The sequence below is a fragment of the Lagenorhynchus albirostris genome, chromosome 10 (assembly GCF_949774975.1).
Source record: "Lagenorhynchus albirostris chromosome 10, mLagAlb1.1, whole genome shotgun sequence".
Taxonomy (NCBI): Eukaryota; Metazoa; Chordata; class Mammalia; order Artiodactyla; family Delphinidae; genus Lagenorhynchus; species Lagenorhynchus albirostris.
In genome coordinates this window covers 519,913-534,811 of record NC_083104.1, presented here as the reverse complement: position 1 = coordinate 534,811, position 14,899 = coordinate 519,913, and the positions used below count along the sequence as shown (strand labels likewise).

The 14,899-nt window shown below is 61.7% G+C and overlaps 1 protein-coding gene across 2 annotated transcripts in view; it reads left to right on the top strand.

The window, feature by feature from the left end:
- The window catches only part of UROC1 (urocanate hydratase 1), a 38,523-nt gene that overhangs the window by 13,840 nt on the left and 9,784 nt on the right, over positions 1-14,899 (top strand). The window contains exons 4-16 of one of the 2 annotated variants that reach the window (XM_060160959.1): positions 412-471; positions 753-881; positions 989-1,050; positions 4,299-4,365; positions 4,448-4,591; positions 5,576-5,664; positions 7,571-7,633; positions 7,965-8,144; positions 9,521-9,618; positions 9,781-9,853; positions 10,859-10,980; positions 11,355-11,425; positions 14,078-14,176. In XM_060160959.1, the coding sequence (XP_060016942.1) occupies positions 412-471; positions 753-881; positions 989-1,050; positions 4,299-4,365; positions 4,448-4,591; positions 5,576-5,664; positions 7,571-7,633; positions 7,965-8,144; positions 9,521-9,618; positions 9,781-9,853; positions 10,859-10,980; positions 11,355-11,425; positions 14,078-14,176 (1,257 nt within the window). The remainder of the gene's footprint in view (positions 1-411; positions 472-752; positions 882-988; positions 1,051-4,298; positions 4,366-4,447; positions 4,592-5,575; positions 5,665-7,570; positions 7,634-7,964; positions 8,145-9,520; positions 9,619-9,780; positions 9,854-10,858; positions 10,981-11,354; positions 11,426-14,077; positions 14,177-14,899) is intronic. The other variant, XM_060160958.1, reaches the window with a different exon arrangement.

The window sequence follows — 14,899 nt, the reverse complement described above, 5'->3', positions numbered from 1 at the left end:
GGGTGTATTTTACCCCTAGAGCTTGTCCGACGGGCTGTGGCTTAAGTGCTCAGTGGCTACACGTGCCCTTCCCGGCGTCCTCGAGCGCCAGTCCGTGCCTCTGACACCCGTATTCAAGGAAGGCTAGGCTTCGGGGGTCCCTGAGTATTTTACTGGAGGGTGAAAGGGTCCTAGGATGTGACCGCTCCAGGTGGTGGCGGGAGCTTCCTCAGACCCAGCTCTGACGCTCACCCCAGGCTGAGCACTTACCCGGTCACGGGTGGCCACTGTCCCCGGGCCCTGCCCCTTGTGGCTCCTCCCCTGCCCCCCACTCGTCCTTCGGGGGCCATCGGCCACCTGGCCCCTGAGCCCGGCGCAGGCAGGGTCCTCCCTTCCAGGCCCCCATCTCAGACAGCATCGTGTCCTCCCCAGTTTCCCCAGGAGCTCGTGACCTATGGAGGAAACGGGCAGGTGTTCAGCAACTGGGCTCAGGTACGCTGGACTGTGTGGCCTGGCCCCGCCCTGACCCCAGGCCTTTCTTCCCCCACGTCCTCTGGCCTGGAAGCACCTTACAGACCAGGCTCAGGACTCGGGCTGTGCCTCCCCGATGCCTGAGATCCCAGCCCTGGAGGCTACTTGGGGACGTAGGAGGTCCTGAGGGAGAGCCACTGGAGGGTAGAGGGCTCTGGGCAGGATGGCTAGGGCCTGGGGGGTGCTTGGGGCTGGTGCAGGGCCCCTGCTCACAGAGCCCCCGTGTTTCTCTCTCCCCGCAGTTCTGGCTGACCATGTCCTACTTGTCCCAGATGACAGAGGAGCAGACGCTGGTCATGTATAGCGGACACCCCCTGGGCCTCTTCCCCAGCAGCCCCGGGGCCCCGAGGCTGGTCATCACCAACGGGATGGTGGGTCCCAGGGCAGAAGGGAGGGCCAGGTGCCCGCACACCCGCCGAGCCATCGTCCCCAAGGGCACGGCGCTGCCCCCAGCCCTCAGCCCAGCCCTCTTGTGCAGGTCATTCCCAACTACTCCTCCAGGATGGAGTACGAGAAGCTCTTTGCCATGGGGGTTACCATGTAAGTACTGTTTCAGCTTATGTTACGGCCTTCGCCAGGCTTTATTATGAAGCAACGCAGCAACAGTAACTACAACTTTGCAAAGCCCTCACAGTCAAAGCTCTACAGCACGGTTTCGCATTTATGTATTTTCTGCTAGTTTTCATAGATATGCCTACAGTTTTCATATAGGTGTGAGCAAGTGAACCTACCGTTTGAATCCTATTTTTGCAACAATTTACTATCGGTTTCAAACATACAGAAAATGGACAGGATTAATAGGGAACACCAAGATTCTGTGATTAATATGCTACTAAACTCACGTGAGCGCCTGTCTGTCTGTCTACGCATCCCTATATCCACGATCATTTTTTTGATGCGTCTCAAAGTAAGCTGCAGATATTGTTGCCTGGAACTCAGTATTTGTCCATAATTGTTTTTCTTTTTTTAATGTTTATTTATTTATTTGGCTGTGTTGGGTCTTAGTTGCAGCACGTGGGACCTTTAGTTGCAGTATGAAGACTTTCTTAGTGGCAGCATGCGGGCTTCTTAGTTGCGGCATGCGTGTGGGATCTAGTTCCCTGACCAGGGATCCAACTGGGACCCCTGCATCGGGAGCGCGGAGTCTTAGCCACCGGACTGCCAGGGAAGTCCCCACGGTTTTCTTGGTCTTGAAGTGAAATTTACATGTCACGAATGCGCAAACGCACACGTCACGTGCTCCGTTCTGTGAGCTCTGACGACGCGTGTGTCTGTGCAGCCCCTGAGCGCGCTGTCACATTAACGCTCCAGTGGGAGGTGTTCCCTCAGACATTGTAGAAGGAGCCACAGCGAGAAGGGAACCTCCTCCCGCCCGGACGCCCCAATTCACAGCGTCTCCTGTGTCCTGCCCGACATCCCGTGTGTGTGCGGACGCTCGGCGGGGGTGACCCGACAGCCAGGGGCCACGCCCTCCGCACCTGGCCCCTCCTCGGGATTCGGGCTGACTTTCTGGGTTTCACCGGCAGTGCTCAGTTGCGCTGTTATTTATTCAGCTCACTTGCCATCTGGTTTGGGTTGTTCCCAGTGTTCTGGGGATGTAAAGAATGCGACAGGACAGCCCTGATCTGCACGTGCTTGTGGGTCTCTGGGAGCGGGGCGCTGGCATCCTAGCCACCCCGCTGGGCCTCAGGCTGAGAGCCTATGAATGATTGTAATCATGGTCGCCGCCACTTATTCTAGGATTTACAGAAGCCTCCGAGCTAGGGGCCCTTATTAACCCATTTTGTGGAGGAAGAAACTGAGGCTCAGAAACCCAATTACGTTTCTCCTTCGTCATGAGTAGTTACTGTTATTATACAATAAGTTGCTGTTACTGTTATTTGTTATGAGGCCTGACGACCTCTTCTGTACCAGTGGGAGCAGAGGGACGGTCGGTGTCTCGTCGGCCTCCTGCGTGTGGCCATGGACCAGCCCCTGTGCTGCTGTCCTGCAGGCTCAGGAGAGAAGTTTAAAGGGGCAGAGCTGCAGAGTCAGACCTGGTCTGGCTGCCCCTGAGTGCTGACCCCAGGCGCTGCGAGCAGTTGACCAAAGAGAAGATGCAAATCACCACAGAGGTGGGAAGGGGTTACCTGGATAAGGAATCTGAGAACCGCTGACCAGGCAAAGCCTTTTCACTAGCAGGCTGACAAAAGTGGAACTGGTCCCCTCCGTGGTGGGGGTACGTGGGGGAACAGGCAGCCACAGGCTGGGGTGTCAAGGTCTGTACGGCAAGGCTGGGGTGCGGGAGGGCCACATCCAGTGACTGCGGTCAAAGCCCCAGATGGAGACAACTCTGACCCCATGATTTTACCCCCAAGAGTGAATTGCAGGAGCAGCAGCAGTGGATCAGGTGCGACAAGGGATGGAATCAGAAGGCCTCCGAATCGCTTCCCAGCCCTGCCGCGTGTCCCTGGGCCACCTGGGAACTCGGATCCTATCTGTAAAGGCGCCATGGGTGGCGGCCACCAGGGAGCACGCCCTGCGGCGGGGTCTGATGCTTTCACCCGCCTCCCTGGTAGATGTCTATCGTATCAGCACGATTCTCTTACATCCTGTCATAGTCACACAAACACGCAAGGCACAGGTCATGACTCCCCATTTTTTGGAGGAGGAAGCAGAGGTTCTACATGGTCCAGTGCTTTGTCCCAGTTATGGGACTGGCTTGGCGTTCAGATCTGCGAGAATCAGGATCCACCCTGACCCAGAGCAGAGAAGGTCCAGAAAGTGGCTGGGGGACAGCAGCCTCGAGGGTCTCCTGACCTCAGTGGTCCTCAGGGAAGAGTAAATCTAAGGCAACAGCACAATTTCCCATCACATTGCCAAAAACTCAACTGTTGGATAAGTGTCATAGGGTGCAAACGGGAGTGCCGGTGCCCTGCTGGTGAGTCCCTCTGGAGTGTGGCGCTGTCTGTTAGTATTTTAAATGTTTGCGCGGCGCCCTGGCACCCCGTTCCTGGATTCTACCCTGGAGGGCACGGCAGGGCCAGGGAGGTCGCTTACCGCGGCCTCGTCCTGTGGCCCAGCCGAGCCATCCGGCTGACCGACAGGGAGAGGGGACATCCTGTGCCCTCTGATGGGGTTGACTGTGGAGCCACGGAAGGTCTGCGGGTGCTGACGTGGAAGGGCCCGTACAGGCCTTGTGTGTGGGGGAAACACAGACCCAGAAACAGTGCCTACAGAACAAAGCCATTTACGCAAATAGCAATGGTCGCCCACGCGACACTGACGCCGCTTGCTGGCCTCTGCCCTGCGTGCCGCACACGAGTCTAGGTGTCCCCTGACGGGTGGCAGAGCTCCCCTCCCCGGCCCCGGTGAGGGCGTCTGCACATCCCGGGACCAGAATCCCGCAGACTGCCCGGATTCGGGGTGTTGCCGGGCGGCCGCGGCCCCTTCCGCTCTGTGTTCCCCCGGCCCCGGGTCTCCTCCTGCAGGAGCGGCTCAGCTCCCCCGGGTTTGGCCACCACAGGAAGGCTGGTGACTCGTCCTCCCCTGGAGGTGCCGGGTCACGTCAGCTCTCGTCCACGTGGCTAAGTGTTCCCCGATGATTTTACTGCAGTTTTTAAGAGAATGAAACCTGTCTGTGAGAGGTCTGAGGGGGACCAGAAATGGGGGACTGTGGCCTTTTCTATAGCTTTCTTTTGTCTCTGAAGGAGAAGGTAGTGCTGCACTTGGGGTGATGACAGTGCGTTTCAGGCCCTGTGAAGTGGGGCGCCAGGCACCGGCTCACCCTCTTCCCCCTCTGTGGGCAGGTACGGCCAGATGACAGCGGGCAGTTACTGCTACATTGGTCCCCAGGGCATCGTCCACGGCACAGTGGTGAGAGACGGGCCACGCCCGCCCACGGGCCTGGGGGTGGACAAGCTGGCGTGGATCGTGATCCCGAGTCCTCGCCCCGCAGCTCACCGTGCTGAATGCCGGGCGGCGGTACCTGGGCGTCCAGGACCTGGCCGGGAAAGTCTTCGTCACCTCCGGGCTCGGCGGAATGAGTGGGGCTCAGGCCAAAGCCGCCGTCATCGTGGGGTGCGTCGGCGTGATTGCAGAGGTGAGCTGGCGGGAGCGCCTCCCTGCCCCCCCTCCAGAGCCCCCCACCCCCGCCTGCCCCCTCTTTTCTTGCCCTCACCCCCCAAGCCTCCCAGCCTGGGTCCCCAGGGCAGCGAACGCCCCTGCCTTCCAAGTGCCCGTCACCTGCCAGGGCCAGTGCCTGCCTACACTCTGCCGTGAAACCGCCACCCTGAGGCCTGGCTTCCCTTGCCCTGGGGCCCTGGAGTACAGCCTGTGAATAAGTGAGCCAGGCTCCCCCATATCGGACAGAGCGGTCGGCCGGTCGGTGGGGGGAGAGCCGGGGAGAGCGCAGGAACCTTCCCTCTGGCTCTGAGTTCCTCCGGCAGGAAGAGGGGCAGGGAGCGGAAGAGAAGGGCGGCCGGGAGGAAAGCATGGGGGCACGCGCCCGTGGGATCCGCACGTGGCTGACAGTAAGCCTGTGACACGCACAGGTGTACTTGTTAGGAGCCCACCTGGCTGCAGGTGACGGAAAACCCGACGAGAGCAGCTGACACAGAGGGTTTCATTTTTCTCACATAGCCAGCAGGGCTGGCATTGGCTCAGCAGCTCCACGTCAGGGTCAACATCTCCAGCTGCTCTTGGGCTTCTCTTGTGCACACCGGTGGCTGCCCCAGCTCCAGCCATCACATCTACATCCAAGGCCAGGCACAGGGGAAGTGCCGGCTGTGGCTGACTCCATTTTAGCAGGAAAATAATGCCTTAGAAACTGCTGCTTTTACTTCAGCAGTCAGTATGGGATCAAACGGACGTTCTGATCCGCAAGGGAGGCTGGAAGCGGTGGGAGAGCAGTTGTGATTAGGTAGGATGTGATTCATCCCCTGGGGCCGAGCATAGCGTCACCCTGAGCGAAATCCAGGTTTGCTGATGCGAGGCAGGAGGGGGAGTCAGTACTGACAGCAGCTTGTAGGATCTGCCTGGCTCTGTGAGAAAGGGGGTGATCTACACCCGTGCCTCGTGGTCCCAGGTGGATGGGGCGGCCCTCATGAAACGCCACAAGCAAGGCTGGCTGATGGAAGTGACCGACAGCTTGGACCGCTGCATTGAAAGACTCAGGTACAGTGTCCGGCTCGGGGGGAGACCGGGCTGGGACCTTCTAAATTTCTGCTTCTCGCTGGTCCCTTCCGCGAGCGTGGGGGAAGCCCGTGTGCATCCGTGGTGCCCATACCTGTGGTCTAACAGACTTCAGTAGTTTTCTCGGTGACCCCAGCGCTCGGCCACAGTTTTGCAAAGAGCATGTCTTGCGTTTCTCCCCGTGGTGCCTCAGTGCCCAGCCCAGAGCCTGGCACACGGTAGGTGCTGCTTGGATCTGCTCAACCCCTGGGAGGTGGAGTTTCCCTCAACAGGATCCCATCGGGTTCTGCAAGGCCCGTCCTCCTCCCCAAGGGGGCCACGGCTGGTCCTGTGGCGCTGGGCCCCTCCCCGCTGCGTGCTGTCTCCTCAGCTATCTCAGCGGGGCGGGGCGGGGCGGGGCTGCCCTGGGGGCCGCTGATCAGGTGCCCTTTTTGAAGCATCCTCTCAACGAATTTGCTCTGCAGAACTGAGCCCCATGTGGGGAGTTCGCCTCTGCACAGGGGGCTCCACCCGTTGCAATTAGACTCACCCAAGGTCTCCCGGGGGCTTATGTAAAAACGGTCAAAGACACACAGAGTGTGAGAAATATTCCCATTACCAAGACTGGATACTTTTTGGACATAGATGTTTGAAAACTGGCAGAAAACTCTCCATTAATCACGGGAGAAGTTCCAACCTCCTAGTGTGGCATGAAGGGTCTCACCTGATCTGGCCCCAGTCCTGTGGGTGCATCTGGAGCACACGTGCCCACTCGCACACCCGCACGTACACACTCGCATGCTCACACACACTTTCAAGCACTGTGACATTTCTGTCATCTCTAAGTATCCCTCTTCCGTATGCCGGCTCCCTCTCGTCACACACAGTTTGGGTCCTTAATTCTGCGGTCACACGCATGCACACACACAGAGTCCACATCAGTGTAACAAATGCCTGAAGCAGCCGTCTGGTCCCATTTCTGCTCCCTGAGCTGCGGAGATGCAGAGATGGGACCCTCCCATGTCTGGGGGGTTTTCATGTATTCAAATCTGTTTCCCCCAAATATGCTTTCATTTTTTGTCCTTTTATTTTTCCAAATAATGTTTGATTATTTATTTATTATTATTTTGGCTGCATCGGCCCTTCGTTGCTGTGCGCGGGCTTTCTCTAGTTGCAGCGAGTGGGGGCTACTCTTCGTTGCGGTGCGTGGGCTTCTCATCGCAGTGGCTTTTCTCGTTGCGGAGCACGGGCTCTAGGCGCGCAGGCTTTAGTAATTGTGGCTCGCAGGCTCAGTAGTTGTGGCTCGCGGGCCCGAGAGCACAGTCTCAGTAGTTGTGGCTCACGGGCTCAGTAGTTGTGGCTCACGGGTTCAGTAGTTGTGGCTTGTGGGCTCTAGAGCACAGGCTCAGTAGTTGTGGTGCACGGGCTTAGCTGCTCCGCGGCATGTGGGATCTTCTGGCCAGGGCTCGAACCCCTGTCACCCACATTGGCAGGCGGATTCTTAACCACTGTGCCACCAGGGAAGTCCCGCAAATAATGTTTAGAGCCATCTTTTGTGACATTTGCTACTTAAGGATCGCCTTGAGTGGGTTCTACAAAGATCCCTTTTAGAGTCCTCGCAGCAGCAGCCCTAATTCTACTGATCAAATTCTACACCTTGGGGGGGGAGGGGTGGTCACCTTTGCCAGCGAGTCCTCCCGAGGGCATTCAAGTCTGCTGTTCCCCTCAGGCCTGGGTCCTCAAAAGACACACCTCATGGGTCCCTGCATCTCAGGCCTACGCTCACACGTGGTGCTTTGGGTGCCTCCTGGGCCTTCTGCATCCCCACCAGCTTGGGGCCTGTGTGTTGGGGGTGGGTAGCCGTGGGCAGGTGCGGTGGGGCCATCTGTCCTGCCCTTGCCCCTTCCAGGGAAGCGAGGAAGAGGAAGGAGGCCCTCAGCCTTGGTTACCATGGCAACGTGGTGGATCTTTGGTAAGTGGGGGGCGTTGACAGCCTCGAGGACACCGGGTGAGCCCCCCCAGCCAAGGTCCCGGGCCAGGTGCTCCCGGGACACAAGGCTTCCAGTGTCAGCTTGAGGCTCTGCTCCCAACCTTCATGGCCCGGATCCTGGCCGAGCTCACGGCAGCCTTTGCCCAGCCGGGCAGCCCTCCCGCCAGGGATCTTTCCAGAGGGAAAGCAGGATGAGCCTCCATGCCTGACGACTGGGCGTGTGGGCTGGGAAACGCTGCGTGCCCCCCTGGCTGGACCCTGAGCTCGGGCCCCGGCACTGCCTGCCCTGCCCTGACCACCTGAGTCTCCCCAGGGAGCGCCTGGTCCGTGAACTGGACACGACGGGGGAGCTTTTGGTGGACCTGGGGTCAGACCAGACATCCTGCCACAACCCGTTCAACGGTGGCTACTACCCCGTGCAGCTGGGCTTCGCAGAGGCCCAGAGCCTCATGGCCTCCGACCCTGCTGCCTTCAAGGCCCTGGTCCAGGAAAGGTGATGCAGGTCCCAGGGCTGCTCGGGGGAGGGATGGGGGTACACATGGCCTGCAGGAACTTTGGGGTGGGAGGCCCTGGCCTCTGCCCAGTTCTCCTGGGGCAGCTGTGTGGCCTCGGGCAAGACCCTTACCCTCTCTGGGCCTCTGTCTCTTCCTCTGTCACACGGGGTCATGGGCTCCCTGGCCTGTGGGTATGCTGGGAACAGACTGGGGTGACATTTGCAAAACACTGGGGGCAGCTTCCGGCACGTGTGACTGCTGAGCAGGTGCTGGTGGAGGGGAGCCTGAGGCGCTTCTGCAAGAGGCCGTTGCTTATTCAGCACTGAGTCTGGACCCTGCGCCGGGCTGGCTGGCTGACGACCCGACCCATAGGCGCTAGCTTAGGGGCTGCCTGCAGGGTCCTGAAGGGTAGGGGGACCTGAGGAGCCGGCACGGACCGGGGCTTCCAGGAACGAGGCGCTGGGGGAGGAGGCAGCCAGGGGTGGAGCCAGGAGGGGTGGGGTCAGGTGGGTGGAGCCTGGGGGAGGAGCCAGTCAGGGGTGGGGTCAGCAGGGGTGGAGCCAGGAGGGGTGTGGTCAGGTGGGGTGGAGCCAGGAGGGGTGGGGTCAGGTGGGGTGGAGCCTGGGGGAGGAGCCAGTCAGGGGTGGAGCCAGGAGGGGTGGGGTCAGCAGGGGTGGGGCCAGGAGGGTGGAACCAGGAGGGGTGGAGCCAGTCAGGGGTGGGGTCAGCAGGGGGTGGAGCCAGGAGGGGTGGGGTCAGCTGGGGTGGAGCCAGGAGGGGTGGAGCCAGTCAGGGGTGGGGTCAGAAGGGGTGGAGCCAGGAGGGGTGGGGTCAGCAGGGGTGGAGCCAGGAGGGTGGAACCAGGAGGGGTGGGGTCAGCAGGGGGTGGAGCCAGGAGGGATGGGGTCAGCTGGGGTGGAGCCAGGAGGGGTGGGGTCAGCTGGGGTGGAGCCAGGAGGGGTGGGGTCAGCAGGGGTGGGGCCAAGAGGGTGGAACCAGGAGGGGTGGGGTCAGCAGGGGGTGGAGCCAGGAGGGGTGGGGTCAGCTGGGGTGGAGCCAGGAGGGGTGGGGTCAGCAGGGGTGGGGCCAGGAGGGGTGGAGCCAGTCAGGGGTGGGGTCAGCAGGGGGTGGAGCCAGTCCGGGGTGGGGTCAGCTGGGGTGGGGCCAGGAGGGTGGAACCAGGAGGGGTGGAGCCAGTCAGGGGTGGGGTCATCAGGGGGTGGAGCCAGTCCAGGGTGTGGTCAGCTGGGTGGAGCCAGGAGGGGTGGGGTCAGCTGGGGGAAGAGTCAGCAGGGAGGTGGGGCTCGTGGGGTTCGGCTGCGGTTACAGCCCTGGCGGGCGGTGCTGAGCTGACCACTGACCGCACCTCTCGCAGCCTGAGGAGGCACGTCTCGGCCATCAACAGGCTGGCCCAGGAGAACTTCTTCTTTTGGGACTATGGCAACGCCTTCCTCCTGGAGGCCCAGAGAGCAGGTGAGCGAGAAGGGAGGGGGGTTCCCTCTCTGCAGGCCTCGTGGGCGGGGCAGTGTGGCCCGCGGGTTGGCTCCACGTGTCCCTTCTGGAAGCTGGCCCTGCCAGGGCCTTGGTCTCGCTGGGCCTCGGTTTCCCCAGGTGACGCTGGGTCTCCGCGCACAGGGGCTGACGTGGGGAAGACGGGCGCCGACAGGACGGAGTTCCGCTACCCCTCGTACGTCCAGCACATTATGGGGTGAGTGATGGGCCCTTCCAGCGTCTGTCCTGGACATGCAGGTCTGAAGATCTCCTCCTCTCCCCACTGCTCAGGCCACGTGCTGAGGCCTGCATTCGGCCCCAAGTGGTCACGGCACCGGGTCACGGGCTTTCCACCCCAAAATGCAGGGGGAAAGGAGCTGAAAACGAGACCCTGTGCAGGGCCTCAGGGAGAGAACAGGATCGGCCACGCCCGAGCCACGAGTGGGCGGCGGAGGGCCTGATCCCTGCAGCCCGTGTGCTTTCCTGGCCACGTGGGCCGGAACAAGCAGGGACCAGGGAGTGGCCGGAGGGAGAGGACAGGGTGGAGTTCGGGCCTGAGCCGCTGGGGCCGGGTGGGGTGGGCAGCAGCCCCAGATCTGCACCGGAGGGGACCCCCGGGGGGCGAGAGAGGCCCGCGTCCTTCTGAGGTTCACTGTGGGAGGGGAGGGGCCAGAGTTGGGCCAGGGCCACTGGGGTGTCCCCAGGGGGCAGTGGGAAGGGAGCCCAGCAGGGGCTGGGTGGGCGCGGGAGCCCAGGGAGGCCCCTGCATTCCTCTGCCTGGAGTCCCCTCGGAAGGTCAGCCCCCTTAAAGCAGATTTGGCTTTAAGTTTACTGTTTGTCCCAATATTTACTTTCAGTTGCCTGGTTTTCAGGTTGTCTCCAACAGCAACTTAAGGAATTTTTGCTTGTCTGTGTCCCAGCTCTCTTCTGCAGCCAGAGATGGTACAGCTCTGAGAGGGGAGCTGGGGAAAGGGCACCGAGGGGACAGAGGGGGCTGGGGGAAGTTACCGTCCAGTTCGTGGCTTGGGGGCTTCCGGCAGCCATCGTGGACACCGACGCCCACTCACTGCACAGGCCCCCACGACCCACCGCCTGGCGCACAGCCCTCACCTCCTCAGTTCTGGAGCACCTGCGGCCTCGCCGACCGTGGACCGTGGTGACCCCAGCCAGGGGCTGCGGCCAGCCTGGAAGCCCCCAGCTGACGAGCCTTTTGCCCTTGCAGGGACATATTCTCCCAGGGCTTTGGGCCTTTCCGCTGGGTGTGCACGTCCGGGGACCCGCAGGACCTGGCGGTCACGGATCAGCTGGCCACGTCAGTGCTGGAGGAGGCCATTGCTGGTGGAGGTGAGGCTGCTGGTTGGAGATGCTGGCGCACGGTGACCCCCAGAGGCTCCGATAGACACCTGCCTGGCGGTGCTGGGCAGCCTGGACACGTGGTCCCCTGCCTGGCCCCGTGGGCACAGGGCACATCCTTGGGTGGTGCCTGTTGATGGTGTTCTGGCTCCCTGTAGCTGGCCCTGTGTCCATCTGTGCCGTTCCCCCGTGTCCAGGGCCCTCTGCGTCTCCGTGTCACAGCTGCTCCAGGCCATCTGTGGGTCCGTCTGTGGACACAGACGGGTGCCTCTGCCCTGCAGCCTTCGCGAGGAGGGTCTGTGCCGCCCCCCACCGTGGGGCAGGGGCTGCTGGTGCCTGTGACACCCTTTCCCCTCTCCCTGCAGTGAATCCGGCTGTGGAGCAGCAGTACATGGACAACATCCGCTGGATCCGGGAGGCCTCCCGGCACCGGCTGGTGAGGGCTCAGCCTGGCGGGGGCAGGGTGGGCAGCTGGACCGTGCCCGGGGTGAGGTGCTGCTTGCCACCTGGGCCAGTTAGGTGATGTCCCCACTGGCCACCTAACCCAGGGGCCGCTGGGCAGAGAAGCCCAGGACCTTTCAGAAGGGGGCCTGGGCTCCGGGGCAGCAACCAGGGTCAGGCAGGTCTTTCCTCCCCTCACTCCCCTGCTGGGCCCTGGAGCCAGGTCTCCCGGCTTCTCCGCTGTGTGACCTGGGGTGAGTGGCTTGCCCTCTCTGAGCCTCCCATCCTGTCTGCGCGGTGGAGATGCTTTAGGCAGCGCGTGCCCCCTGGCTGTGGTGTGGGGCTTGGAGCAGGCCCTCTGACGCTCTGCGGGGCCAGGGCTGGGGGGACGGGCGTTTCCGTGACTGTGAGCGTGACCACCAATCGGGTGACTCGAGGTGGGGACTGGTTTACATGGACCCGTCAGAAGGGTGTCTCTGAGGAGCTGCCTTGTGGATTCAGCTCTAAGTGGGGTTGGGGGCTGGGTGGGGGGAGCGACAGCGGGGGAAGCAGAGGGGTCAGCCAGTGCACAGGCCTGAGGAGACAGCCAACCGGATGCACCAGGGCAAAGTGAGAAATGGGCGTGTGGGTCACAGGCCTCTGACCACAGACCCTGATGGCCGGATGCCGCCACCACGTCTGGACCAGTGGGTCCTTGGCCTGGGCTTCAGCCAGGCCTCCCCCGAGCTCTGAGCCCCCTCTCCTGGGCTTCCTGGTCCAGCCCTGTCCACCCAGGCTGCCGCCGCCTCCTGGCCCAGCGGTCACAAATGCATTTCTCCACAAAACCCTTCATGCCAGCTACCTGGAGCCTGAGATGCCCACGGCCGTCGCTGTTGGATTTGAGGGCCTGGGCCTGGGAGGGTGGGGCAAGAGGTGGAGATGGGGGGCCAGTGCAGGGAGGCCCGGAGAGGAGGGCCACGACCACCGAGAAGGGGCCGGCAGGGTTGCAGGGCTGAGGGCGTGTGGGCGGCCAGCTGGACGCCCCCCCAACCTGCGAGCAGGACCCTCTCTTTGTGTTTGAGTTAAAGTTACCTGGACATTGTGTCTTTCCCCCTTGTTTCAGGTTGCCCTCTCCCCTCCCTCCCTCCCTCCCCCCCACTCCCTCCCTCCCTCGTCTCTCGTGAAAGTTGGTGATCACAGAAGGTTGTCCTTTTAACATTTTAATTGTTTCTTTCAATGTACACTCTCGGCAAAGCTGGCAGTCCTGGGTCAGTCCCTCCCGTTTTCTGTTTGTGGATCCGGGAAATCTGAAAGGCTGCCGTGCTGGTTTACGGTACAGTTTCCCCGAAAAGGATTCGAGGCAGCTGGCGCAAATAAGCCAAGGCCTTTGGGTGGAGAGCGGGAGGCCGAGGAAGCCCCAGGCTGACTGAGAGGCTGGCGTGCACGGGCCTCCTGTGGACGCCCCCCCCGCCCTGCCGTGCTTCACCCCATCCCTGGGCGGCTGAGGGAAACACCTGCACCCCCTTTGCAGAGTCCAGGGTTTCTCAGTCTCGGCACTGCTGACATCTGGGGCCAGGTGAATTTGTTTTGATTGTGGTAAATATACATGACATAAAATTTACCATTTGACCCATGTTGAAGGTACGACTCAGTGGCATTAAGTACATACACTGTTGTACGACCATCGCCACTGTCATCTCCAGAACTTTCTCATCTTCCCCAGCTGAAGCTCTGTCCCCGTCAGACACTGGCTCCCTCTCCCTTCCCCTCTCCTTTTGTGTCTGGCTTGTTCCAGTGAGCATGATATCCTCAAGGTTCATCCACGTTGTCACGTGTCAGGATTTCCTTCCTTTTTAAGCGGAATCATGTTCCCTGTGTGTATGGACCACACCTTGTCTCTCCATCGCCGGCCATGGACACTGGGTTGCTTCCCCCCCTTGGCTACTGTGAATGATGCTGCTGTGAACGTGGGCGCCACTACCTCTTCGAGCGCCTGGGGGCTGGAGATTCTTGGTCACGGGGACCATAGTCTAGCAGCGTCCCTACCCATGCCAGCAGCACCCAAATGTCCACAGTCATCCCCAGAGGTCGCCCGGCTGAGAGCCACTGTGCTAACGATGACTGCTGTGCTAGCACTGACAACGCCAACATGAACAACCGTTCATTTTCGGGAGCCTTTGTCTCCCGCAGTGAGTGCCCCCCACCTCCAAAGGGGCTGCATCCTGGTGGCGGTGTGCAGGGGCTCAGCCTCCCCGGCCCGTTTCCTCACCTGTGCAACGGGGCCTGTGATGAGCACAGTAGCGTCTTCCTCACAGACTCACTAGGGAGATTCTGGGTGCCAAGCTGGAGCAAGGCAGACACGTCAGAACCGCCTCGTGGGGTGCTGAGGTTACTCTGGTGGGAAGGGTCGAGCGGGGTGACGCCCACAGGAGGTGATATCCCTGGAGACAGGCGAGTCAGGGTCCCGGAGGCCCCTGGGGTTAACCCTGCGGGGATGGGTCAGGAGGGACATCTGGGGGCCCAGCCTGCACGTGGACACGCGGGCCAGGACGTGAGTGCTGGACTCTAGGGCCGCCTCTTGCCTCCCTGGAGGTGGCCGTCTGACTGCTGGTGGCCGTGTCTCCCGAGCGTCCCCCGCGTCGGTCAGCTCTCACCTTTCTCTCCGCAGGTGGTGGGCTCCCAGGCCAGGATCCTGTACTCGGACCAGAAAGGCCGTGTGGCCATCGCCGTGGCCTTCAACCAAGCCATCGCCCGTGGGAAGATCAAGGTGGGCTGTCCTGTGCTTGGGAGGGGCTCCCCTGCCTCCCCACCAGGCCAGCCCAGGCCCGGGAGGGAGGAGGCCCGTCCTCAAACCCAGGCTCTGGCAACTCGGTCCCTGCTGTGTGACTTTGGGCAGTCAGGGGCCCTCTCTGAACCTCTTATCAGAAAAAAGGCTCCCGTAACCTCAAAACGTGGCTTTCCCACGAGTGTCTCGTGTGGCTTTGTTAAATTGTCCCTTTCAAACCATGACAACCTTCCCTGCTTTTCCCCATTTCCCTCCTGGTCAGCCCTGCCCACCTCGCTCAGTGCATGCGCACTTCCTGCTACGGTGCTACAGTGCTGGCAGGGCAGAGGCAGCATCTTAGTCCTTCCTCCCTCCCTCCTTCCCTCCCTCCCTCCTTCCCTCCCCCTCCTTCCCTCCCTCCCTCCTTCCCTCCCTCCCTCCTTCCCTCCCTCCTTCCCTCCCTCCCTCCTTCCCTCCCTCCCTCCTTCCCTCCCTCCCTCCCCCTCCTTCCCTCCCTCCCTCCTTCCCTCCCCCTTCCATCCCCCTCCCCCATCCCTCCTTCCCTCCCCTCCCTCCTTCCCTCCCTCCCTCCTTCCCTCCTTCCCTCCCCCTCCTTCCCTCCCTCCCTCCTTCCCTCCTTCCCTCCCCCTCCTTCCCTCCCTCCCTCCTTCCCTCTCCTTTCCATCCCTTCTTCCCCCTCCCTCCCCCTCCCCCTTCCCTCCCCTG